The sequence below is a fragment of the Cololabis saira genome, chromosome 21 (genome assembly GCF_033807715.1).
Source record: "Cololabis saira isolate AMF1-May2022 chromosome 21, fColSai1.1, whole genome shotgun sequence".
NCBI lineage: Eukaryota > Metazoa > Chordata > Actinopteri > Beloniformes > Belonidae > Cololabis > Cololabis saira.
In genome coordinates this window covers 25,384,328-25,411,174 of record NC_084607.1, presented here as the reverse complement: position 1 = coordinate 25,411,174, position 26,847 = coordinate 25,384,328, and the positions used below count along the sequence as shown (strand labels likewise).

At 38.6% G+C, this 26,847-nt stretch overlaps 2 protein-coding genes across 5 annotated transcripts; one reads left to right on the top strand and one right to left on the bottom strand.

The window, feature by feature from the left end:
- Positions 1-1,031: 1,031 nt before the first annotated feature.
- asphd1 (aspartate beta-hydroxylase domain containing 1) lies at positions 1,032-6,650 on the bottom strand. Of its 3 annotated transcripts, none has more exons than XM_061711779.1 (6): positions 6,555-6,650; positions 3,893-4,366; positions 3,607-3,813; positions 3,000-3,207; positions 2,157-2,270; positions 1,032-2,007 (listed from the first exon to the last, which is right to left on the bottom strand). In XM_061711779.1, the coding sequence occupies exons 2-6, from the start codon at positions 4,337-4,339 to the stop codon at positions 1,898-1,900; spliced, it is 1,086 nt and encodes a 361-aa protein (XP_061567763.1). In that variant the 5' UTR covers positions 4,340-4,366; positions 6,555-6,650; the 3' UTR covers positions 1,032-1,897. The 3 variants fall into 3 exon arrangements, with proteins under 3 accessions (XP_061567763.1, XP_061567765.1, XP_061567762.1); XM_061711781.1 differs by having other exon boundaries at positions 6,588-6,633; XM_061711778.1 differs by lacking the exon at positions 6,555-6,650 and having other exon boundaries at positions 3,893-4,563.
- Positions 6,651-6,908: 258 nt separating this feature from the next.
- On the top strand, positions 6,909-26,543 carry sez6l2 (seizure related 6 homolog (mouse)-like 2). 2 transcript variants are annotated; one of them, XM_061712187.1, is made up of 19 exons: positions 6,909-7,045; positions 7,816-7,896; positions 8,086-8,211; positions 8,358-8,573; positions 11,297-11,430; positions 11,708-11,900; positions 12,847-13,032; positions 13,144-13,321; positions 15,321-15,484; positions 16,017-16,211; positions 17,219-17,357; positions 21,573-21,769; positions 21,899-22,093; positions 23,922-24,116; positions 24,229-24,420; positions 24,613-24,648; positions 24,767-24,884; positions 25,029-25,140; positions 25,259-26,543. In XM_061712187.1, exons 2-19 carry the CDS (start codon positions 7,839-7,841, stop codon positions 25,286-25,288), a joined length of 2,664 nt encoding a protein of 887 aa, XP_061568171.1. In that variant the 5' UTR covers positions 6,909-7,045; positions 7,816-7,838; the 3' UTR covers positions 25,289-26,543. The 2 variants fall into 2 exon arrangements, with proteins under 2 accessions (XP_061568171.1, XP_061568172.1); XM_061712188.1 differs by lacking the exon at positions 6,909-7,045 and adding an exon at positions 7,224-7,359.
- Positions 26,544-26,847: the final 304 nt, after the last annotated feature.

Below are 26,847 nucleotides of genomic sequence, written 5' to 3'. Positions count from 1 at the left end.
AAACTTAAAGGACTTAAATGTTTGTACATACCAAGGAAATAATGCCTAATGGAACAAATATTATTGATTGGTGTAAATATGCAGTAAAAACGTTTAGGTAAAAATAACAAAAAAAAAGCTATTAACAGAATATTGTCAGTGGTAAAAATGGCAGGAATACATGTATTTTTTTTAAACATTATGATCATTTGGTATTACTGCAGCTAATGCTGTTGCGTAATTAAACAAAAGCACGAAAGCATTGTTTTCCTCCTTCAAATAAATGTGCTGGTTGTATTGTGTATTGTGTATTGTGATTATAAGGCCAAAACTATCCAATTTTAAAACTAGGTTTTGAGTGATATAACAAGATTTCGAAGGGAACGGCTTTACACATGTAATTGTTGGCTTGAAAACATTTGCTCCAATGCAGCCTTAACTTTTGAATCCACAGTGCTCAGAAAATCTCCGTCCATCCCCTGATGTCAACATATAACTGTCTCACTCAGCCGTGAGTCACGCTATTTCACAATGAACATGACTTGTTGTTTTTTTCTCCCCATCACATTCACACACCCAATATGTTAAATACCCAGTGACAAATGAATCATACATTATGAAACAACCCACATATAAACCCATGTCAACAGTCGCAGGAATAATCTGCCTGTCTGGGGTGGATTAGCTCAGAGTCTTTAATCCCCAGCATGGACCCTCAGATGAACAGATGGCAGATAAGACAAAACCAACACACTAATTCTCATCTGCCATGTCAGAAAAAAGTACCCACAAATGAGTGACAAGAGCTTGATGAACAAGAATACGTTTTCAATTTGATAATTGAATTTGAAAGAAAATAACATTGAATCCTGCTGCAGTAATTTTGTGGAACATCAGTCATGAATAATTTTCACAGAATTTAAAAAAAAAGTTTATACTGAGTTTGATCATTATGTTTTTTTAATAGAAATTAAAACGAAACACAATAACAATGTTTTGATAAGTAAATAGCTAGATTTTACTTTGCAATTTTTCATTCACAATTCATCCATTTATTTATGCCTTTTTATAATTTGTATGTTATGTTTCCCTGCATCTTTTCCTTCTAAGTTATTTGTGTGAAACCAGTTGAAAACATGAATTTATACGGTTAACGCCATTAGACAGTTTATTTCCAAAATAAATAAATTAAATGGCAAAAACTGATTTATGCATACTTCTTCATATAATACATACAGCACATGGCAACCAAGTCAACAATAAGAGAGAAATTGTTTTTTTTTTAAGAATAGTAATATATAGTTCATAGCAAAAGATTTCTAAATAGAAACATTCCAGCATACACAAGAGGATTGTAATACAAGAATAAACGACAGTAAATTTAAATTAATTGCTGTTTTGCATTAATTTTGTAAACAAAAATGCATTTAAATCTTTTCATATATTCGTCATGTTTTTCACAGTTTTTTTGGTTGAAACATTGGGAACTTTCTCTTCAAAATAAGAGAACCATTAACATTCTTGTGGCCAAAGCCTACAATATGAGCACATGCATCAACAACTCAAATCACAGTCCAGTAATCATAACAGGTACATTTAATTTACATGCACTAGTAAATAATTTTAGTATGATAATGTTTGCAAGAGCTCTACTCCTTGTACTTGCAGCTGTTGGCTGTTTTTTAGTTTGCAGTCACACTGTTTAACATATAGCATTGTCTAACACTGCATTGTTGTAGCAATTCCTACAAGCCAAGCATTCAACAATACTTGTTACTAATGGATTGCATCATTGCATCATTTTCAGGGGCAAATTCACACAGTGATTTGTTGACAGGAATGAGATAGATGACCTGGCACAAGCAGGGCTAAGTTAAGGCATCCCTGCATATTGCACACAGGTAGAGAGGGAGCAAATTCAGAGATCAGGGTTGAACATGAAGTCTAAAGCTTGTCTCTCTGCTGCAGCCACATTTGGATGCCAGAGGTCCACACTCAAAATGACCCTGGGTCCAGATTCTGGAGGGCCTTTAACAACAAAACAAGAAAAAAAGCTCTTTGATGCATCCTTTGTATATGAATAATAAACGGGTAGAATTAAAGAAAAAGAACTAAAAGAATCACATACTATGAAATGTTTAAAATATGACCACAAAGGTTTTGCTCAACTCACTGACCTTTGTGTGAGACAGTGTGAAGGAAGGAGTCATCAACCAGGAGGCAGTGTCCCTCTGACCAGCATTGAGGCTCCCCACCCACCACCAACTCGCACAAAGGCGGAGTCTGCAGACCTGTAGAAATGTTATCTATTTAACAGCTTTCATCAAGATATACAGAAATGCTTTACCTTCAAAAAGAACTACAACATGAGCTCCATACTAGTCTGTGTTTAAAACTGAGAGGATTACAGCTATATGGGTCAGAATGCAAAATGAACAAGAAAGATATTACAGGACTGTCTCAGAAAATTAGAATATTGTGATAAAGTCCTTTATTTTATGTAATGCAAAAATGTCATACATTCTGGATTCATTACAAATAATAAACTGAAATATTGCAAGCCTTTTATTATTTTAATATTGCTGATCATGGCTTACAGCTTAAGAAAACTCAAATATCCTATCTAAAAAATTAGAATATTCTGGGAATCTTAATCTTAAACTGTAAGCCATAATCAGCAATATTAAAATAATAAAAGGCTTGCAATATTTCAGTTGATTTGTAATGAATCCAGAATGTATGACATTTTTGTTTTTTTAATTGCATTACAGAAAATAAAGAACTTTATCACAATATTCAAATTTTCTGAGACAGTCCTGTATTTTCGACCCTCTGCGAAAGCATCACTAATAATTTACATAACTTTGAGTTCAGTATTACTGCTTGTGATTCAGTTTTTGTGTGATATGGGATGGCAACACCATTGTATCAAGATTCAGTGACATTTTTCAGACCTGTTTGTAGTACAAAACATGCAACAAAAGCACATAAATCACAAAGAATGTCATTCTTTTACATACCAAGATGACAACGAAGGCGTGTATTTGTGGGTCCATAAGAGCTCCCCAGTGTAGCTCCAGGCCCCAGCAGCCAAAATCCTGCAGATCCCAATGAGTTGCTGTTTATAAAAGTTCGTAGAGAAAGAAGCATGCGGTAGGTGCAGGGACAGGAGCGGCAATTACTGGCCACACAGACACCTGCGCTGTACAAGGGAAACACTGCATGGCCCTGAAACAGACAACAGTCTGAGTCTTAGAAAGATTAGATAAACAAATCATACTTACTTATTCAGTAATTCCACTTACAGCTATTAGATCTTAATGATTAAAAATATTACATACCTTTTTCACAATCTAGGTCTCTTATTTTTGTTTTGCTCAACGGAGGTTTGAACTATCAACAAACTCTGAATCCATTCAGGGACACTGATAGCTTTATAGTCATATGAATGCAATTTTAAACAGGCTTACATGGGAAAGTATTTTCTCTAAGCACCCAATGCTTGAGCCTTATAGTTGTGTAGTTATGACAGTTGAATTGTCTTGAGTTTTGAGCCAAAGGGGGGGATTGATAGGATTTGGAAACATGAGTGTTCACTGCTTTATCCCTCAAGGTTTTGTTGAGTACCTTTGGTCCCACACAGGTCCAGCCAAATTTGGAATCGATGCCCCGCTGGTAAACAGTCTGGAACTCAGACAAGATTACAGGATAGTTAGCTTCCAAAACCTCAATATCGTGCCGATGAGCATCGCGTGGGAAAAAGGGAACACTTGGGAGGTCTGGCAGGAAGAAGAGATGTGGCCTCTGTATGGTGGAAAGATCATTCAGTCTGACCTAAAGTAGGAAAAACAACAAGTAAGACGTTTTTTCTATGCAACATTTCCTACTATGTGCTCTCACAGAACTCACTTACCTGCTCTCTGAGACCCTTATGAATGCGGCCCATGCCCACCCAACTGTAGCGTTTGGCATACTCTTTCAGTGCTGTGTACAGCTTCTTGGCTTCTGCAGATGCCTGGGCAGGGAACAAGGCATGACTCAGCACTGGTGTGAGGTAGCCCTGTCCCCGTTCCTCATCTTCCACTGTTTCCATGGAAATGAAAGGAGTGATTTGATCACTCCTGGACAGCTTGGATCGTGCATTGCACTTTGTCCCAGTGCAGCCGCCGCCACGGGAAATCATGGACCGTCTTGAGCTAGACTTTATCTTTCCAGCATGAGCATGGCCTGGGAAATCGGAGCCAATCCGATAACAGTGCCACAGAAATAAAAGTAGTAGAGTCCATAAAAGACCACTCAGTGAATGGACGCCCAGTTCAATATACTGAGGAAGAGGCAGTGTGTTCATAGACCAGTGCATCCTTTGAATTTGGGAGACACTGAATGCCTGAAATGGAAACAGATTGGGAAACAATAACGCATACACTGATGTCAGCATAGCAAAGTAGCTAAATAAAATAATCACTTCTTAATGAGCCAAATTATTATTTTACCAATGAGTTAAGAAATAACCTAATATTCCCTGTACTTACTTTTAATCAGTGGAATATTATCTCATTTTAATAATAAAATCAACAAAGTTTGCAGTTTGCACTGTTTGCAAGTTATATAACAGCTGAAAGAACAAGATGAACTGTCTTTATCTTAAACGTAAAACTTTTGTTTCCATACTGTAATACCTTTTCAGGGTCAGTGTGGACCAAAGCTTTTCTCAGCATGCACTGGGAGTAAAATAGTGAAAATGTAGGAGACAGCCCCAAGCAGCGATTCAGCACTGCAGCCTTGGTTAAGTTGCCTCATAGTATCATCCATCAATCCATTTTCTATAGCAACTTTATCCTTTGCAGGGTCACAGGGGTCTGCTGGAGTCTATCCTTGCTCACTACAGGCGAGAGGCAGGGGTTCACCCTGGACAGGTCGCCAGTCTATCACAGGGCCACATATATAGACACTTCTGCACACTCACGGGCAATTAAGAATCATCAATTAACCTACTACGCATGTTTTTGGAATGTGGGAGGAAGCCGGAGCACCTGGAGGGAACCCATGCAAGCACGGGGAGAACATGCAAACTCCACATAGAGAGACCTCCGCCAGGCCAGGGAATCGAACCGGGAACCTTCTCGCTGTGAGGCCACAGTGCTAACCACTAATCCACCGTGCTGCCCTCATAGTATCATATAAATCCTAATCCTTTGCTCTATAAACATACTAGTGTAGTCTGTTTTGTGCCTGTGTAGTGTCTGCTCACTTACTTTTAGTTGTACCTGCTGCCGATTATTTTTGGAATCTACAAACCCCATTTTCTAAAATGCAACAAAAAATGACATTATTCATCTGATTATATTGGATGTTTTTTTTAATAGACAAAAGTTCAAATAAATTAATTTTAAGGTAACATTCCTCCAGCAGTTGCGATGAACTTGTTCACAACCTACGGACTGCAGCCACTGAACAATTCACTAAAAGTTATTTGAATGTATTTAAGTCATTCATTTATTTACTTACTTACTTACTTACTTACTTACTTACTTACTTACTTACTTACTTACTTACTTACTTACTTACTTACTTACTAACTAACATACCTACTACTTACAACTTACTTACTGACTGAGTTAAACATAAGATGATAACATTTTCCACAACAATGTAAAATTTCTATCAATTAAATTTTCTTTTTTACTTTTTTTACCTTCACTCCCAACTGTGTTTATCAATAAACAAATTCGACATTTGTAAAATTGTTGTAAATACAAAGAAGTTATTTAGTGAAGGCACTGAAAACAATATATGTTGTTCTTTTGTCTGCTGAATAAAGGTCCAAACAAATTACATATTTAAGCAGAAACCTTCCAAATGTTCTGTAAATGGGATTGGGTACATTATTTGATGCATTTGATGGGGGTAGCAAACATGATATGTAAGAAATAGATAATTGTTAAGCTAAATATTAGTAGTGGCCTGTACAAGGGATGCTTAAAGTGTGCTGATTAGTATAAAAGTCATTCTGTCAGTGGCAATAAAAACAAGGATATTTGGGTAGGCATTTAATTTTGAAATTAAATTCAGTCTTCATTTGACTTTTATCAAATAAATATACCGTAAACATGTGTCTGTATTTGGGATTTTTTAGGAAGAGCAAGGTTCAAAAGATTTTTCTTCTTATAAAATAGTTTTCTCTTACTCATGAACAGAAGTACATGTGAGTGCACGTGAGTGCAAGCGTGTGCATGCATGTTTGTTTTGGATGGGAGGGCTGATCCCTCATGAGATTATTTCAGCAGATTTGTTTCATGGCTGCATCAACATGGATAATGTTGGACAATATTGGAAACATTGAATGCTGCAGCAGATGGGACTACTCTTAAATTGTGGACGATGTTCTTGCAGCAGCCCTGGCATTCATTTTGTGTTTGCTCTGCACCAGCCCCCACATCTCAGCTGGCTCATGTTTATTGTCCATGTTAGCTCAAACGTCCACCATTCCAGGAAAAAATCTGGCACAAAATGCTTGCCATGCATATTGTATGGCACATGCAGGCCTTGAAATAAGCAAACAATATTTTACCCACAGTCTGCTGTCTCTCACATCTCTTTCTGATTACCTCGATACACCTTGAAGCGCTGTGTCGGACGCACTTCAGCACCGTGTTGGTGGACAGCTCCTCCAACGACCACAGACAAAATGTGCGGATCTGATTCGCTCTGCTGCAGTTCCGCCGTTCCGCCACTAGGGCGCGCCTGAAGCCTGAATTGTGGTTCTGCGTTAAATCGACGCAGAGCCTTCGGCGTAGGTACGCGTAGGTTACGCGGCGACGCGCACCGTACACCGTAGGCTCTGCGTCGGTGTAACGCGGGACCATAAATCAGCCTTGACACTTCAACACAAATGCCCTCACATCATAGCCGAATGCGTCAACCACACGGTGACCAGCCGGGGGCATCTCACCAGCACAAACCCCGCCGTGTGATCGGCCTAAAGCAACAGGATTCATACCAAGACTAAAAAAAAGAAAGAAAGAAAAATAAAGGCACAAAATACTGAAGGCAAGCTGAAAGGCAGGTAAGCAGCTTGCAGCTTTCATTGTTGCTGAGATGCTTGTCTAACCGTGGTGATGATGGATGTCAGAAAGCGTCCTCCGCACAAGCAGGGCCGGGGGAGGTGCGAGTGATGCTGCTCGGATGGCCCCATCATTTTGACACACACCGGACTGCTTTTTGCACCGAGGAAACGCCTCGAATAACACTGCTTTTTTTTGACACATAACCTTTAACAAGTTGGAAATAATATAGGATTCAGAGTCTACCTGCATTGACGGATTTCTCTTTTGCTGTATTTCGAAATAGCGCATTTTCGACATGCTGTTGCAGATTTTGGTGAGAAAATATATTGGGGGGGAAGGAAGACTGAATATTTCACCTCAGTCCATAGCCCACCGTTTTCGATGTATATTCATTCTTTCTTTGATTTCTCTCTTTTTCACTCGGTCAGTGAAACGATTTAATCTGTTTGCCATTCATGCGTATTTACTTTGTCAAATGAATAGAAAAATGAATGTAATAAATGTACAAAATGGGTTTTGCATCTGCATCAATTTGAAAGGATCGTTCGATTCGAGTCATTGTGGCCTGTGTGATGTAAACATGCTCAACCTGAGTGAAGAGAAAGAATTTGCAGGGACTAATACATTTTTATCCATGATCATTTCTGGATTCCTGTACCTTTTGCAGCAACTATAAGGATCGTTACAATGGCAGATACAGTACAATAACTGTGCATTTCCACAATCACATGACAGTTGCTAACTGGTCTGCTCACTTTCAACTTCTCAGGTCATTTAGTTTCATCCTAAACCATGGGGTTCACGCGCCTTGCTGTGATGCTGTCTGTCACCATGATTCACCTAGTTTCAGGTAATTGCCTGTGAGTGTGTGTGGCTGTGTTCTCTATTGTGCTACCTCTGTGCTACCTCTGTAATGAGAAGTGTTATGTTTATTGCATCAAACACACTTTCTGTGCTGGTGCATGTCTGACTTTTTTTGTGTTCTTATTTATTTAATGGAAAATAAAAAACTGAGAGTGGACAATACTGGCTATTTCAGGTAGAAGCCTTTTGACTCCTGAGCTTGATACACCACCAACATCAACCCCAGACTCTTTACCACTGGGGGACGTGATCCATGCTGCTCTGCAGAGTAAAGAATACTTAGGACAGGCTTCCGGGACAGGTACACTAACTACCCATTTCATTGCTGAAATGTTGCAGAAATGTTGCTGAAATGTTGAAATGCCGCTGTTTTAAATTAGCAGCTGTTTTAAAGTATGTGTGATATCTCTTGGTAATTGCTGTGAACTGACCACTTCGGCTTTGCAGGTACTACCACCAATCCAACGCAGGCTGTGCCTGGACTTGGGCAGACTGAGTCAACAGCAACAGGCATATCACCAGGGCTACTCACCACAGTGTTAAGTTCCTCTTCTGCTGCTAGCCAGTCAGGATTGAGGAATCCCATGTCTTCGCTGCCCATAGAAGAGGAAACAACCACTACTCTGATTACCACAACGACCATAACCACAATGCACATGCCAGGTACTTACATGTCACCACCTGCAGTCATTCTCCTGAATCTGAAGTTTTTTGTTGATTGATAGGGTCCCAACATAGTATGATACAGTAAATACAAATTCTAACAAATTATTCTGAATTTCATCTGCAGTTTAAGAGCTGTTCATATTTTAGCTACAGCTGCAACACTAACTAACTCTTACAGAATCATACTTCGCACAATCAAAACTTTTAACAGTTTCTCTTATAAATCTTGATCTGAATAGGGAATAAAAAGAAGATGCTGACACGCAAAGTACCATTGAAGCAACATAGAAAATCATAATGAAGCATAATAAATATTACTTCAAATACAATTTAATTGTTAAGGATTTTTTTGTTTTTCCATTTGTGACATCATTTTAAATTTGTTGCAATCCATTATGTAAAAATGTCACAGTACATTCCCTAAATCCCACTATTTACCCTAAAAGAAATTGATATAACCTTTTTAGCTACCAGTTGAAGTGAAGTTCTTGTAGATGTTTGACAAAAGTAATAGTTTCTTCAAAACCATGGGTATGTTAATCTGCAGGCAGTCTTATTCCAGGAGGCAAATCTGCTGCTTTTCCATATTGCAAGATCATTTTTTTTATGCCTTTAAGGAACTCAAAGGAATGAATACTCTGAGTAGAGATGAAACAAATAAAGCAGATATTCCCCTCTTACTGTCCACAATAACCCAAAGCAAGAACACAGACTTGTTTCCTGACGATTCCAGCTAGCGGAATCAGAAATGTGCTTTACAAGGGCATGTGTCCTTAACCCAGATGATAGTCTGGGGAGCCCAAGACAGTTGAGTCTTCTGGGTTAAAGGAACGGATGCTCATCATCTGTCATTAAGGCTGAATGTCACTGAATCTTTAAAGACTGTAATTGCACTATGAACTATACTGAGGGCTTGTCTTGTTAAGGAGACTTTAGTACCCTATAAAGTCCAGATCAGTCCCAGAGGACAGGACTTTGTTTCTGAACTGATATGCGATATGAAACAATTGAGATATGAAATATGAACAAAGTGAATGGCTTTGTATCTTGAAGGGTTTCATTAACGTCTGTTTTCATTAGACTCATTCACTGTCAGTGTTCACATTGTCACATGAAAAGGCTGAAAAACATTCACAGCAAGGTCGATTTTTTTTTTTTACAACAAAACATACTTGCCAAAGAGTAATCACATTAACTTATAAATATTAATACCAGTACAATTATTGTCTGCCTGTGACAAATCTGTCAGTCAGTATGGCCTCATGACCAGCCTACTAATATGGGATAATAGAGAGTAACCTGTGCAAATGACTATCACAAATGCACCTAAATGAGACACCATTACAGGATTTCTTATTGGCTAAGGAGCCTGTGCAGCCTTCACTGAATCTGAGAGCTGTACAGCCAAAGCTACAATTGAGAATCAACGAAAAAATGTGATTGAGCAGGAGCGGATTTACACCAGATATGTGGAGAGAAATGTCATGCAAGACTAATTACTGTATCTGTGAAGTCTGTGTGTGAGAGAGAAATAGAGGAGGGGGGGCGCATCACCTCATTACTCTTGAGTTTAATTGTGTCTTCACTGGAAACTTCAAATTCTAACCTTCTGTAAGCTGTAAACATGCACCTCAAACATGGTCAGAAGTCATGGAAACACATTGAAAATGTTCTCATTTCCCTTCTTGAGACATTTTGGTGCCTGTAAAGCTGTGTAACTTGTGAGACTACAGCAAGCAATTGCTTTACATAGAACTGGAAAATGAGAAGCAGCTGAAGTGACACTGACTAATGCCAGTGAAAATTACTGGAAAAAAGTTTTTTGTTTAACAGCTAAAAACAATAAGTCACTACTTTTGTTGATTTATTCATGTAATACTTTCATTTTGCAGAGCATAATTAGAGTACTGTGTTAAGAGTTTGGAACACAAAATGTAAATACTTAAGCATAAATACGTAAGCATAATGTAAGCACATAAATATAAAATTGTTTTTAGATAAATGTAAAAATGTTTTCTGGACAAATATGTTCAGAAAACATTTTAATATCAGCACCCAGTACCAGATCTGTTCAATAAATGGACAAAGATTTAGATTTAGGCTTGTGCATGCATTTGTAATGCTGCTAGTAAACAGACGTCTTCTTATGTATTTAGTTAGAACAAATAGAGCATCCACACACACAAACGTATGGAACAGTTTATTAAAAAAAAAAAAAAAAAGAAGTTAAATCTTGTCTTGTATCAACTCTTTCCAGTGCTCAATCAAAAAGCAGGGTACTTAGATGCAGAATACTTTCCTGCTTCTTTTTTCTGTATTTTCTTGAGAATGATTTTGTAAGTGTAGTGATTATAATCTCATTCATTCCCTATTCCTCCGTTTTATTTATCAAACAAAGACTGAACTCTGAGTCCACAGCTGCACACACACATTTGTTATAAATACCATGTAAAGGCATACCATCCCACTTAGCTACATACATACAGACAGTGTACCTTAAACTAAAGAATCCTTTGACTGGTTGTCAAGTCAAAGAAGAGCAAAGGAATAATTAATAGCTAAACATGTCAAAAGAAAAATGAATTGCACAAGTCATCTTTCTGCCATGAGAATGTTTTAGGAAAAGTTTGTCTGTATGAAATATGTTTTCTAAGAATAATATGCATTTCTCGACTAACATCTTTGATTGTTTTGTTGCTGTCATACCCCCCTTTTTACAGTACAATGCAATGCCACTTTGTCAGCGATGGAGGATGTTGTCGAATCACCAGATCCTGGATCATCATCCTCTTTTTCCCCTCTGGAATGCACCTACAGCATTACTGTGTATCCAGGTTATGGTGTGGAAATTAAGGTAATGTGTTCGGTATCCTTTGGCATATATAATATTAAAATGTATCCCTTTTTACTTCAACATCTATTTTTGATGTTTAATTAGTTTTGGAAATACTGAGTTAACTTTAGAGGCCTCGATAACTCACTGAACTGTAAATGTATCAAGATGGGAAAATAAGGCCCCTTATTACACTGAATCAATTCCATTTCACCCAGTGAATTATGTAGTTTCTGAATTATTGTTGCAAGTTTATTTATTGAATACAGGCCCCATTCATCTTTTTTTTTCTCCCTAGGTGAAGAAGACAAACCTCTCAAAGGAAGAGTCTCTGATGATCATGGGTTACAGAGGTTCAGGACCGGAGCTGTTAGCCAATGAGACCCTGATGAAAGAGGGCCAGGTGATTCGCAGCACGACTAATCAGGTGTACATTCACTATCGCAGTCTCCGACAGTCCAACCATGGCACATTCAGCCTCCACTATCAAGGTAAATGAACCCAACCTGTTTTATAGTTAAATTCCTCATCGTGTTATACAATCTTCGCCCTGATCTGTACCAATGAGCTAAATATAAACTGAGAATGTGCTGATTAAGACCAACTGTGGGTTCAGTCCAAGCCAGCTGCTTGGCGAAAAGAGGTGACGCTTATAAATGAATGAGCGTCCCTTTAATTGAAAGAGGAATTGCCTGTAACTGCCCTCTGATCAGATAAGACTCCACACCACCTTCTCATGCTATAAAGTCTGCACTCAGAGGATTGCTCTCTGAGCATTCATTCTGGGTTTGGTCCAAATGTGTGATTCTCCGTGTGACAAGAATAAAGCGCAGTTAAATTTCCAGTATCGTAGCCATCTAACAATTTACTACTCGGGTCGAGTTTTTTTTATTTTGTTTTGTTTTGTGTGTGTGTGTTTACAGTGGTGCAAAAATGAGCAAATTATAAGCTAAAAGGTATGAAATGAAGGCATGCTTGTTTTCTTTTTAACAAAAGACTACAAGACACTCTCCTTTCATTTATCCTTTTTTTGACTAAAAGTGTAATTTTACTCATTTAGTTTGCTTTGTATCAATAGATCACTGTAGAGAGACAGATCAAGATGAATAGCAATGTTAAGTAGGAAATTAATGTGATATCCTGCTTAGAAAATATGGCAATGATGATAAGTAGGAAGACAGAAAATTGAATCTACTGTATGAGATAAACGGTTTATTATGGTGGAAAGACTTAACAGTTAAATCACGGACATCTAATGTTTTAAAGATCAATACCCAGGAGAAACTGGTGAATAATGGCAGCGTGCAAAATGTAGAAGATAAAATGATTATAAGACTACATGGAAGAATAAAAACAGTAGGTGAATAAGCTGCTGTGAGAAAGATCCATTTTGAGCCCGAAGCTGAGCTGTCTAACTTGTTTAACCTTCATGACCAGCCTTTCTGCTGTCCTGCCCGTTCCCCATGTCACCGGAGGGTGGCGGAGTGACGGTGACTGACATCCACCCCGGAGGGCTGGCACACTTCCACTGTGAACCGGGTTTCCAGATTCGTGGCCATGAGGTGGCAACATGTCTCAACTCAACACAACCGCGCTGGAGCACTCCTGAACCTCAGTGTGTTGGTGTGTACCATCACTTCACTTTGGATCACATGCACCACCTAGCCTTTCACATTGCAAGTGTTGAGGTGGTGAATTTTGGAAAATAATACGCAGAATGTCATTTTTTCACAGTTGTATCTTGCGGAGGGTGGATTCATAATGCAACTGTTGGACGACTACTGTCTCCACCTCCTCCTTCCAACCACAGTAATGGAAATAATCTGAGTTGCCACTGGTTAATAGAAGCCAAGGAAGGACACAGAGTCCACCTACACTTTGAGAGGATTGCGCTGGATGAAGATGACGATAAGTAAGAGTGGTTCCTTTGTGCCTTCATCTCACAGAATATGCTCTCTGAAACTTGAAGTCAGTGGTGATTAAATGGAAAACAATAACTAGGTTTTTTATTTATGTAAAACTCACATGAAAGTAAGATCCATTACGTCAGATACTTCAGTCTCCCTTCAACTGACAGAAGCCAATAAAACTTTATTTCTACAGGAGACAGTGTCTCTTGGAAGTTCGGAAAAGGGAGCTACAGAAATAGTGGGCAGAAGTAGGAGTCTGCTTGCAATCTTGTCAGTAGATGTTACCGAATCCTACATACTTCTCCTTTAAAAACTCTTGTAAAGTATCCATTGCTAGTTTTACCTTATTCATTACTTTTTTTATCATTTATTTTTTCAAAATGTGTATACTTCTCTGGTGTTATTCTATAAACATACGCTCATATTGTGTTCTGAGACGATCAGAATTGGGCAGCCTTGTCTCTGTTTTTCCCACCTTCCCCTAGTGTTCAGTTGTTTGCTACCTCTAGTAATCTGTTATAAAGCTGCACAATGATGGAACTAAAAACCCCAAATGAAAATTGTGCAATAACAATAAAAGAAAAAAACTTAATAAATTAATGTTTTTTTCATGAATTCCACGTTGTCATATATCTCTAAAAAGCCTGCCACCTGCATTAAATTTAATTTACTGTAGAATAATTGTATTACACATAATCCTCCTGGGATTTACAAACTAGAATTTAATTAAATTGGACTAAATTGAAATGCATTATCTTTAATACCAAATGCTATAGTCTTGGGCTTAAAGGTCTCGTCAAAAGGTGAGTTTGTTTTTTTCTTGTTTTGTTTTATTTTTCCCTTCCACGTCACTGCAGTGCTGATGACAGCCAGCTGTCCCTGTAATTCTTGATCATTCTCACCAGGTGAATTCTCTGTCTCTGCACGAACAGCTTGTCTTTGTGGACACAACCACATGGAGGAAGAAATGCCAGCTAAAACTTCAATCTCTGACACCCACTCACAAAATCAACTTGAAAATGATCTCTGTAATCATCTCCCCAACGCAGGTTCAAAGGTTACCAAGCAACGATGATTGGTGACCAGTTGACCCTCCATGTTGCGGATGCCCTTTGACCTTTCCAGCCTTGTCACTCATTACTCCTAAATCTTGGTATCGACCATGCTTATCTTTCACTCTGACAACTGCAATGCTCTTCCAGCAGGTTTCTCAATATGCACTGTGAAATTCCTAGAGATGATCCAGAACATATTGATATGTCTGTGGTGTTTGAGCAACCAAAAAAGGGGACATATTGTCTTATGTCTCACTGGAAATTCAACTCACTAAAGCTTGTCTTCAGTGGGACTGCAGGGTCTGCACCAACTATCTCAACTCAGTCAGAGTTGTCTATCCAAACTATATTTATTTGTGGTTGTATGATGAAAACAGCTGCCAAATGCCATCACAGGAGGTGCATCTCTCTCTACTCGGGAAAATAACGTGAAAACGTATATCTTTAAGGAATAAATTATTTTCACCTATTTTCACCTCATCTTAACAGGTCCAACTTACACTTACTCTACACTTTTGTACCTGCACCCTGTCATTTGCATAGATTTAAGTGGATGTTGCACTTAAATCACTTCGTACTAAAGTCAATCTTGAATGTTGTTCCACACATTTAAGTTGCTTTAAAAGACTCACCTATATGTAAATTTAAGTACCTTTCTCTCACATATAATGCCCACTATCGTTCTACAATAAAGGGCACAGTAGATAAGTAATTATATTCACCAGCGGTACGAGCAAACTTTAATGGATTCCGGATTTTCTTATAACTGTGTATACTAAATCATGCAAAAACTATTTGTTCCACACCTGAGTCCCCAAAGTCTCTCCAAAGTCATCGATTTTTCAATCTGTTTTCTATGCACGTAACTTATCTAGACATTGAGCATAATAAGATCTCTGTGTTTTAGAACTTACCACCTGGTGTATTTATGGTTTGTCCCTTTTAGGTTAATTGTGCGAAGTGGAAACAGTTCCTTGTCCCCGCCGCTGTTTGACTCAGATCTGGATGACGTCCCAGAGCGTGGTCTGCTGAGCGAGGGCTCAACGCTGTACCTGGAGCTCACAGCTGACTCTTCCTCCATTCCCCTGCTGCTGGCGCTGCGATATGAAGGTGAGCCGGAGACTTCACACACTCAGTCTGCATGATTTGCTTACATGAGGTCTCTTCCACATTCAGCAAAACAGCAGTAACAGAGCTGCATACCCATGTAACCTAATTATTGTGCAGTCGTCAGAAGCTGTCAGCTTTTTGTCCAGAAATGTAGTAAGGATTCATTACAGAATTCAAAAGTATTGCAAGTATTGTATTACTATGCTTACAGTTTGCCCACATTCTGCTATGATTTTATCTTATGGATTTGTTGACATGCACTCCCAGAGCTTTTAGTGCTTCACCTTTGGTTCTTTTTTAGCAAAGTATATTTGACTTTCTGGGTCATTCCAGTTGAGAGGTTTTTCTGCTACTTTCTCAATCAAAATTTCACCCAGAAAGACATCAACCACTATGATTAGTCCAAGGTCAAAGGACAAATTATTTTTAAACCACATTTTAAATCAATAAAGTTGACTAACGTGGTTTACAGTAATGATTTACATGCAAACATAATCCCACTTTTTCACTCTTTTTCTCTGCTTGTTAATAGCATTTGATGACGAGCACTGCTGGGAGCCCTACATGCCTCATGGGAATTTCAGCACCAGTGACATCACATATCAGCTGGGCACCACTGTTGCCTTCACCTGCTCTCCAGGCTTCGTCATGGAGCAAGGTTCAGGGACTATTGAGTGTATTGACCCCAGCAATCCCCACTGGAACGACAGCGAACCCGTGTGCAAAGGTATGCTCTCTGACTGAGCTTTGGTTGCTTTTCAAGTGCAGCAAATCACTCTTCTTTTTCTTGATCCAACTAAAAATAGACGTCACCGATCCATATTTATATATATATCCCCTGCTGTTCTGAGAGTGTTTTCATAAATTGAGGAAGTCATTCTTGTCATGAATATTCAAATTGGATTTTGTCGAGGGCACCTGAAGCTTCAAGATGACGAGCTGACTGTGTCGTCTGCAGCACACTGAAAGTGGCAAAGCCTGTTAACTGGTACCAAACTGGCTCTGCACTGGGTCATGGACCACCTGGAAACACAGGTGGTGTAGCTTCAACCAAGCGTTAAAGTGATATATTCACACTCTCAAAGCCATACGCTGTGTTGTATCTTTGCTTCCAGAGCAGCACAAGCATCTCGCATCCATAGTTATTTAGGGAGTTGAGTAGTGGGATGTCTGTGGATTGAGGGCTTGAGCATCCATGTGTGTTTGGCAAACTCTGTCTCAGAGAGGAAAAATTATGACTGCTTTCAAACTGACGGATCTATGGGCGCTGCTGAGGGCTTGTATCTGTGATTGGACTGGATTGAACTGTAGCTGCTCTCAGAGCTCAGCTGTTTATCACTGTTGAGGCCTGTTGATTTAACAACTTCATATTGATCTGCTGTCATTGAAATACCTTTTTGGCAAATGTTGTTAAAGTGTAGTCAGAAAGTCAGCAATAGCTCCTAAAAGCATAATCACATGAAGTGTTTTAATGACAGAAACTGTACGTTTACATGAAAGCGAGGCGCTTCTTTCCAAGGAGCTTGGTTTGGGTGGTTTCTATTGGGGTCACAGTTTGCTGTATTGGTTTAAAGGTTAGCTGTAAAGTATAAGCAATTCATGTGTCTCTAACAAAACATATCTCTAACAGCTTCTTCTCTTCTCTTGTTTTATTTTCTATTTTTATTTTATCACCTTCCATTTCATCAATCACACACTCACCTCACTTTCTCTCCTCTAATCTGCTCTGATAAGCTCTCTGCGGCGGGGAGCTGACTGAGCCTTCGGGTACTATCCTGTCCCCTGATTGGCCCCAGAGCTACTCTAAAGGGCTAGATTGTGTGTGGCAGATCCACGGCAACGAGGAGAAGCGCATTGAATTGGATGTCCAGATGTGAGTATCACTAATATGATAAGATCTGAGTGTGGCTTGACTGTTTTCAAAGCAACCTTGTCTAAAATGCTGTCAGCCAGATTTCATTAAACGTGATAGAAGTGATTGCATGTTCTCCACGTGTTCCCTTGGATAGCTAATGTGAGTTACCCTCACAAAAACATGCAACAGTCCTGGGCTATATACTGCCCCCTCTGGCCAGCCGGGGCACCAGATTGGGGTGGGGAGGATCCGGCCGGAATAACGTGATCCTTCCACGCGCTACGTCCGGCCAGAGAAACCCCACCCTGTCTGGTGAAAAGAAGCGCCTGCTCACTCCTCAGGTTAAGGAGGAAACCTGAGCTCAGTGGTAAAGGATGGCAATGCCCAGGACTGTCACTTAGGTAGAGCACTGGGTGATGAAAATGGGGAAGAAAATCGGGGATAAAAATATTTATAAAAAAAAAAAACGTGATAGAAGGCTGGCTGGAGCATGGTAACGAAAGACTAGAATATGCTTAGATAAAATATTTTTTATTGCACAGGTTGTCCACCATCAGAGTATATATATTATAATATAATATAATATAATATAATATTGTATCGTCTGGCATCGCATTGTGTCATAACATATAAGTTGCCTTTGGGGATAGAGAAAGAATTGTTTAAATCATTGCACTTTTTTTTTTTATATTTTTTTATTAACATTATTTCTCATTACAACATGTTTGTGCATCAAGCAATACAAATTTGCGCAAAGAATACCTGCTTTATATTTTAAGAAAAAGCAAAAAACAAAAGAAAACAAATAAAATAAAAAAATAGGAAATAAAAAATAAACAAATAAAAAATTGCATGTACATATGAGAACACGTGCCAACATATGCTTCCAAGAAAATAAGAAAGAAGGGAAAAGACAAATAATAAAATAATTCTGAACACAATAAGGAAACTAATATACATGTAGACAGGATAACAATGACTTCAGTCAAATAATGTAGAAGGCTCTTATTAAAAAATAACAGGTCACAAACATGTCAGATGTAAGGAGGATTATTCACACATACAAACACAACACTTCCCATCCCACCCCCCACCCACCTCTCTTGTATGGCTCTCTATTACCTTTCATTCATACACCTACACATCCACACACAAATGTATCATAAATCTACATAGTGCAATACTAATGAAGAACCAGTAAATATTATCAGTGCAGTACAGAGTTTAAAGATGGATTTGGTCCAGGAAGAGTCATCTCACGTGGTCATGTCCAGAGAAGGCAGAAGATCCATAAAGGGCCCCCAGATTTTCTGGAAGGTTCCAAAAATCATTGCACTTTTATTCATGCCTCTCAATGCCCTTCTTGAGTTCACTGTACTGTAATTTGTACCTGCAGAAAAAAGATTCTCACATACACCTAATAATATAATGTATATCCATAGCAACAAAGCCTCATACTTTTATTTCCAATTGAATCAAAGCACAAGCTAATTTGTCGTCTTTATCAGTAGGAGTACATTTCAGTCTTGGAAGAATATTTTTTGAAAATGTTAACCCAATTTCAATGCAGATATGCATCTAAATCATGAATGTTTTCAGCTTTGATCAGACGTCAATACAAATATCAGCTTTCTATATGTCATTTTGTACAATAAATACAATTATCATCGTATATGCCAAATGTTTGCAGCAAAAGATGATAAAAATGTGGAAATGTTCTCCAATATCCTCTCAGATCCCATCTTCCTACAGTGTTTGTCTCAAATGTTCCTTTCAGGAAAATTCATGAGACAAGTCAAGTGCCTGCATAGACAGACGTTGCTCACACAAGCATTCTTATAAAAAAGAATCTCTTGCTGAATCATAATTTGCAAGCACTTGCTTGCAAGCCACTTAGCAGTGGGTCCCATTAAAGGGCATGAGACCAGAGGGCTTGCGGACACAGAAATCATTTCACTTAAGAGCAAATTTAGGAGGAAAGTCAAGAATACTTGAACAAATATCTAAAGAAGATGGAGCAGATAACACTGTGTCCACATACTCAAACACACTTTAAAAAATTACATAAAAGTGAAGAAATAAAGAAACACACTGAAACTTGTTTTTAAGTGCTGCCTTTACTTTTCTTGGATTAATTGTAATTATATATTAACAGAAATATTTAAATATCAAATGAAATAATATGACAAACTGTGTAGTATTAAGACAATCCTAACAGTGTGTCATAAATGTATAATTATTCAAATATCATCACCCTTTTACTATAATGATCTAAGTCGTATTTTTCTTTTGGAAAAAGCAAAAACAACATAACCAGCTATTTGGCTTAGTTTGTTGTTTTCTGAAACATTTTTTCAGGGTGATGATATCATGCAGTATAAGTGAGCCAGGTTTCTCCAGTAAATGTTTCTTTGTGCTCCCAATCCACACAGCTGTTTTATAAATTGTAGGTGTTTTGAGCACGACACATCAAGAGGGTGTTAGAAGAGCTGTGGTGAGATATAATAGCAAATGTGAAGACGGCACCTTAGTGCTGACATGTGTGCAAAGAGCTGCATCTACTGTAAGGCGCTGAAGCAGCGGAAAATAGCTGAACTGGGTCTAAACAGCAGTTTCAATAATTGATTATTGTTCCAGTTGTTTCACCATTAAGACGCATGATGTTCCTAATAGAGTTTAACTGCAATATCCACTCAGTTTAAAGGGTTATAATGGCCTGTAAAATTAGGAAAATATGAATTTCATTTTTATAAGATATCATTATGATACAGTTATTCCTGAACAAAGTGTTTTAGTCCACTGTTAAACTAAGAAAATCTTACACAAACATATCAGCATGGGAGTGTGCATCAATAAGAATCAAAAATCTTTTTGAAAACTGGATTTAAAATGTTGCTTACTTCTAATGAAAAGTTGGTGAGACCTGTTATTAAATTTCAAATTACATGGAGCGACAGCAGTCATTAAATTGATAATGAAAGGCATACATATGTAAAGATAGAAATCTATTTAATCAGCCCTTGGAGGTGACATTCATTCTGGAGTAAACAACATGTACAGTTCAATACCCACTCTAGTTGTTTGGTTTTCATTTCTCTCTGATCTTCATCAGGTTTACATTGAAAAACACATGTAGACATTTTAAATGTCTTAGACCAGCATGTAAATAGCCTATGGTTCTTCTAAAAGTAGAAGTATCAAAAGCAGCAAGGAAAAGTACCATCATGTTGCAGTTTTACGTAATCTGCTGCCTTTACTGCCTTTTCTCACGTCCCCCTACACTGACCAAAATAATGCATCAGGTGGGTGACTCAGCGCTCTTAAAAAGCAGAATCTCTGTAAGGCAAAAACACTATTTAGGGACCGAGCACCAGCAAGGCTTGTGCGAACCCTATTGAAATCGGTAAGATTATTATTATTGTTTTATCCGAAAACAATTGCGTTTTTGAGGCGCATAACTTACTCGAAAAGTTGTGAATCTTGGCACGCACGTCCCATGTGGCGAAAAATTACGTATTATAATAGTGTCAAAAAGGGGCGTGGCCTAATGGCTCAATCGCCCCCTAGAAAACTTTGTGCCTCAAGCCCCACGATACGGTTTGACGTACATGCACGAAAATCGGTACACACCTGTATCATGTCGCAACTTAAAGAAAAGTCTCTTGGCGCCATGGCCGAAAAACCGAACAGGAAGTCGGCCATTTTGAATTAATCGTGTCTTTTTGGCGCAATTTTATGCCATTGCACGTGTCGTACTTTAACGAACTCCTCCTAGCAGGATCGTCCGTTCGACATAAAACTCGCTCAGGAGACACAAAAGACGTTACCCATGAAAAGTTATCAAAATCGTGAGTTTTCGTGAAATGGCGTGGCCGTGGCGCCGCGTCAAACTTAAACGCTAAACAGGAAGTGATACTAGTAGCTGATTTGCCGACATGTGATTCTGCAATAACTTTTGAATGGTTTGACATAGAGAGTCGTGGGTGGTGTCATCGGACTCGGTTTTGAGTCCTTGACCATAATTGGTGAAAATTAGCCCCGCCCCTTCTTCTGATTGGTTGTCCCTATTTTCTGCTATAACTTTTGAATGGTTTGACATAGAGAGTCGTGGGTGGTGTCATCAGACTTGGTTTTGAGTCCTTGACCTCAATTGGTGAAAATTGCACGCGCGAGGTCCCGTTCATCGCTGCTTGCAGCTTTAGTTTTATTATTGTTCTTGTTTTTCTTCTTTAGTTTAAATATTCGCAACACCGATGTGCTGACAGTTTTCGATGGCCGTGATCTGATGTCCCGCGCGGTGGGGCAGTACCTGGGCTCCAAGGAGCGTTTCCGCCTCACATCCGGTGGGTCAGAAGTCACCATACAGTTTCAGAGCGATCCAGATGACTCCACTTTCATCATGAGTCAAGGTTTCCTCATCCACTATCGCGGTAAGGGAGCTGAAAATGCAACAGTTTATTCTGACCATTCAGAATATGAAGTTGGTCAGTGTTAGGCTGTATGTACTACTACTTATTTCAGTTGTTGTCATTAAATTGCTGTTTTTCATTCTTCTGCAGAGGTTGAGCCTAATGACACCTGCCCCACCCTCCCTGAAATTGAATTTGGCTGGATCAGCTCCTCCCACTCCCCCCCTGTCAGAGGCAGCGTGCTGACCTATCAGTGCCATCCTGGTTATGACATCAGTGGCTCAGACATCATCACCTGCCAGTGGGACCTGTCCTGGAGCAGCACTCCACCAACCTGTGTTAAAGGTGACGCACAAGGGGGGTTAACAAGCTTAAGGAACATTTGTAAATTGATAAGCCTAGCTGCTGTTTTCTGTATCCAAATGATTAAAGGAGCATGAGGCAAGAATAAGAAATGAGACTCATTAGCGCCACGACAACCGTCGGGGTTCCTGCAGCCAACAGCGAAGCCGGCACGGGAGCGCGTGTGTAATCTCATGTGATTTTCAAATCAAGCTCTAAATATGACTTACAATGTTATCGTACCTGGTCAGTAGGAAATGAGCCATGTCAGCATCTGTTTTCAGTCCCAATTCAAGTTGAAGCTGCATCCATGACTCAAACGCGTATCCAATGTTTACTCGTGCGCCGCCGAGAACACGCATGCAGCGTCATTTGACGTCACATCCGCAGGACAGCGCGGGAAATTCCGGCCCGGAATTGCAGCACATTTTGCAGCACACAGCCTCTTCAAGGCAACGGAGAGATACACTAGAGGGCTAATTCTTTTTGGTTTGGAACGCTTCATCTGACATTATTACTAGAAAACTTAAAACGTATACGCATTTTTTTCATAAATCCTGCCTCATGCTCCTTTAAATGGGACAAAGTTTTTCAACATTTGTCCAATATCGTATGAGCCTGCTACAAATATTTTCTGTTATCCAGCCATTTGTGCTGAATCCAGGTCAAAAATAACTACTGAATATTTAAAGAAAGAAATGATTTGGTGCAGCATTGCACCTGACTTTCTCCAGACGAAATGAAGGGATCTTCTCCCATGTTACTGGAAAAGCACAGTGGGAGTGTTTTCACCCATTTGTAGCTCAGCTGATGATCATATTGGTGTGTTGCACTTCTCGAATGGTAGTTCTTGAGAGTTTGACAAACTGTTTCATGTGGACCATGTTCCGACCTTGGTCAGTTTACTAATTTTTAATCCCAGCAACCATAATATTTGGGAACCAGACATCTTCTTAAGTGACACCTTCTTTATTTGTTAAAAGTATGCTTTTCCCTGCATCATATATGATGATTATGTTAGCTCTAATAGAGACACTCTGAGCTTAACTTTGACTTTCTGTTTGGAGTTTGGGATTTATCCATGCTTGCCTGGGTTTCTCAGATACTTTGGCTTCCTCCTATTGTCCAAAAATATGCCTGTAAGGTTGATTGTTGACTCTGAAAGGTTTGTAAATTGTTCATAAGAGTGTGCGAGATGGCATATTTGTTCCTGTTGTTTGTGCCACCCTCTGGATTGGTGACTTATCCAGGATGTAGCTGACAACGTTCCCAGCTCTCTTAGTGTGTAGAAGGATTCCTGGGAGCTGAGAAAGTCCTTGTTGCAACACAAATGTAGTAGGTGGGGTGATAGTCTGGTGCCTCATAAGCCTAATTGTTGCATGGTGTGTGTCTCAGATGTAAGTCACTTTGGATAAAAGCATCTGCTAAATGACAGTAGTAGTAGTGTAAATACATTTAATGCAGCATTTGTTTGAACCATGAAATTACTGTTTAATTGTTTGTGTTGTATTAGATGGTAAGGCATTACTCCTTTATATCCCTCACTCTGAATAACTTTTAAAAAGCAGAAATCTTCACTGACTACTGCAGGTTGAACACTACCGGTAATTACTCATACATTTTCCACATAACCCCACTTAAAAATGCTGAAATATCCCTTAGAAAAACTGACTGGCTGCTGGCAATAGCATCAAAATTACTGTGCAGACAAAGAAGCAGACTGACCATTTCACCTTCATCCCTTCGCTTTATGATTATCAGAGTAGCCACTTCGCCTCTGAATGTGGAATATGTTCTTAAATGTCACACGTCCCATTTCTCGCCCTCACAGTCCAGCAGTGTCCTGATCCAGGAGAGGTTGTGAACGGAGCACGTTCTGTGCGTCCTGAGGCTGGTTTTGCTGTCGGGACAGTAGTGCGTTTCTCTTGTAACCAGGGTTACCAGCTGGAAGGTCCCAGCCAAATCGCTTGCCACGGACGAGACACTGGCAACCCCAAATGGAGTGACCGGAGCCCGAAGTGTGTCTGTAAGGCCCCTTTCCTTCATCCAGGCATTGTTACCTGTTTGTGATGCTTATTTCTGCACATCCAGATTTAACTCGGTGCATGTGACTGTGTTTGTTTTTTTTTTCTGAGCAGTGAAATACGACCCGTGCCCAAACCCCGGAGTCCCTGACAATGGTTATCAAACTTTGTACAAGCACAGCTACCAGGCTGCAGAAACTCTGCGTTTCTTCTGTTATGAGGGTTATGAACTCATTGGGGATGTTTTTATAACGTGCATTCCCGGCCATCCATCTCAGTGGAACAGGCCGCCGCCCTTTTGCAAAGGTAAAGGTTGTTGCTATCATCACAGTACTTATATACAACAGTACTATATACACACATATATATATATATATATATATATATATATATATATATATATATATATATATATATATATATATATATATATATATATATATATATATATATATATACATTTTGATAATCTATGTTATTTCATTTAATCTGAAACAGTGGCATATGAGGAGCTTCTGGATGAACACAAATCAGGTGATTTTCTCTTTATAATATATAAGAGGCCAAATAAATGTTCTGGTTCATCAGGAATTCTCATAATTCTCATACAAAATCATCACAGTAGATGAAAGACCTTTTCGTTGCTTTACAGTGTCCCACTCATTTGAACCATCCCATCAGATCCTGAGTGAAAACATCGCTTTGGCAATAATTCTTCCAATCGTCCTGGTCATCCTCCTGATTGGAGGAATCTACATGTACTACACAAAGTAAGTGTTAGTTTTCATCTTAACGTGTTAACACATATATTTTCTAAGCAACGCAGAAGCTTCAAGACTTATTTTGGCTTTGTCTGTTCTTCATTCCAATGGAAAATGTACAGAAACTGTAATGTTGACTTTTCCCATTTGCAGCGTTTGCAGACTAGAGTGGAAGCCTTTATTCTGGAAGTCTCTTTCTCACACACACTCCTACAGTCCCATCACAGTTGAATCAGATTTCAACAACCCTCTCTATGAAGCAGGGGTAAGTGTGACACTGTCAAGTTTATTCATTTTTGTCTACTTTGTTTCAGTTTAGACCCTTGTGCATTTTACCTTTTCCAAGATTAAAGCTGATCTTCTGTTTTACACGATGATCACAGGATACGCGGGAATATGAAGTGTCCATTTAAGAAGAAATCGTCCCAGTGAGAATAACAAACCACAGAAGGATCAAATTCTTAATGAAATTCTTTTGTATCAATAAAGGCCTCACCCCCCTCATTATTTATTTATTTATTTATCTATTTATTTATTTATTTATTTATTATGTTTGTATTCATCAGCTCTGTGAATTTAGTTTATCAGTCATGGAAGTGCTTCACGAGTATTTTGATTTCTCTGTACAGATAAGTTGAATGTGAGTCCAACTTCTTGGTCAAACTTTCTCTTTCATTAGGACTGGTGCCTTATGATGGGTTAAAAAAAAAAGATTATTAAGCCCTGGTAAAAGGGGGGGGGAGCTTAAAAGGAAATTTAATAATTTATTTTGTTAAATCATTATGAGGCCAAAGCATCAGAGAGCATGGCCATATTTTATTTGTAACAATCAAACGTTACAGTCATGACCATATAATACAAACTGAATGTTTCTCTTTAATTATCTTAAGTGGCTTTTAGTTTTTTTTTTTTTTTTTTTTAATTTTCACAGTGGGAAGTTTTAAATCAGCATCCATTTTCTTCTCATTACTTTTTCTCACTGTATGTAAAACAGTCACACAAACTGAATGTAAATATCGGACTTCATGTTGGCTGAGGTTGATATATATACTTAATTATATATAAGCCTCAAATATATATATAAACATACATGGTGGCGGGAGGTTGTATATTTTCATTATATACATATAATGAAAATTCAGTGCCAAAATATAATGTTAAATAATTTAATGTCCCTAAGTGTCTCATCTGTTGTTGAAATGGTGTTTACAGACGCAGTGTTTTTCATTTATTCTCTGCTGTTTCTGTCATCACCCAATGTCACACCACATCCTGTATAAGAAAAGGTGAGGACATGAATGTCATTAAGCTTTCAAGCATGCACTGATTGTAAATGAAATTGCTTCTGCTCAATCTCACCATTGTCATTAAGTCATTAAAGTTACTGACAGCTGTCATTGTTATCGAATTTGATGTTGTATGCACTATGTTGATGAAAAATTCCAAATCTGGCTGCTTGCTGTGCTGCATTATGTATTTATTTACAAATGATTGTTTGGATGGTGAATGTAGCATCGTTCACTGTGCCAAATGAAGAATCTTGGAGACAGTTGCTTTGTAGAATTAATTCTTCTATTACCATCAGTAGCAATTCTTTGCTTTATATATAAACACACTCTTCTGAAGGCAGTGAATCTTTTGCTGAATTGGAAATAAAGTCTCTGTTGAATGGTGTAACAAGTGTGGAATTGTTATTTTATTTTAAGTAACTTTCAAATATACATTTGCCCTGACACAAAACATGTGCTCAAATTAGAAAACAGGTGACTCTCAACAACAATGGCAAAGTAATGTTATAAATTATTTGGAAATAATATTTTAGACTTCATCTGACTTTGAATCAGAAATGCAACTAATTCAAATTCACAGATGATCCCTTTTGCTTGTCTAAATATCAGATTTTTCTTGTTCTTTTCGGTTGGTTTTTATTCAACAAAATTGTCACCCTGCCATCAAAAAGTACCTGAGAAAT

Coding starts and splice junctions, on each gene's coding strand:
- asphd1 (XM_061711778.1), bottom strand. CDS start 4,417: ATGCTGACATCAGTGTATGCGTTATTGTTTCCCAATCTGTTTCCATTT. Junction 3,814..3,892: donor ATAAGGGTCTCAGAGAGCAG/GTAAGTGAGTTC, acceptor TTCCTACTTTAG/GTCAGACTGAATGATCTTTC. Junction 2,008..2,156: donor TCACACTGTCTCACACAAAG/GTCAGTGAGTTG, acceptor TTGTTGTTAAAG/GCCCTCCAGAATCTGGACCC.
- sez6l2 (XM_061712187.1), top strand. CDS start 7,839: ATGGGGTTCACGCGCCTTGCTGTGATGCTGTCTGTCACCATGATTCAC. Junction 22,094..23,921: donor TCCACCAACCTGTGTTAAAG/GTGACGCACAAG, acceptor TCGCCCTCACAG/TCCAGCAGTGTCCTGATCCA. Junction 24,649..24,766: donor TCTGGATGAACACAAATCAG/GTGATTTTCTCT, acceptor GTTGCTTTACAG/TGTCCCACTCATTTGAACCA.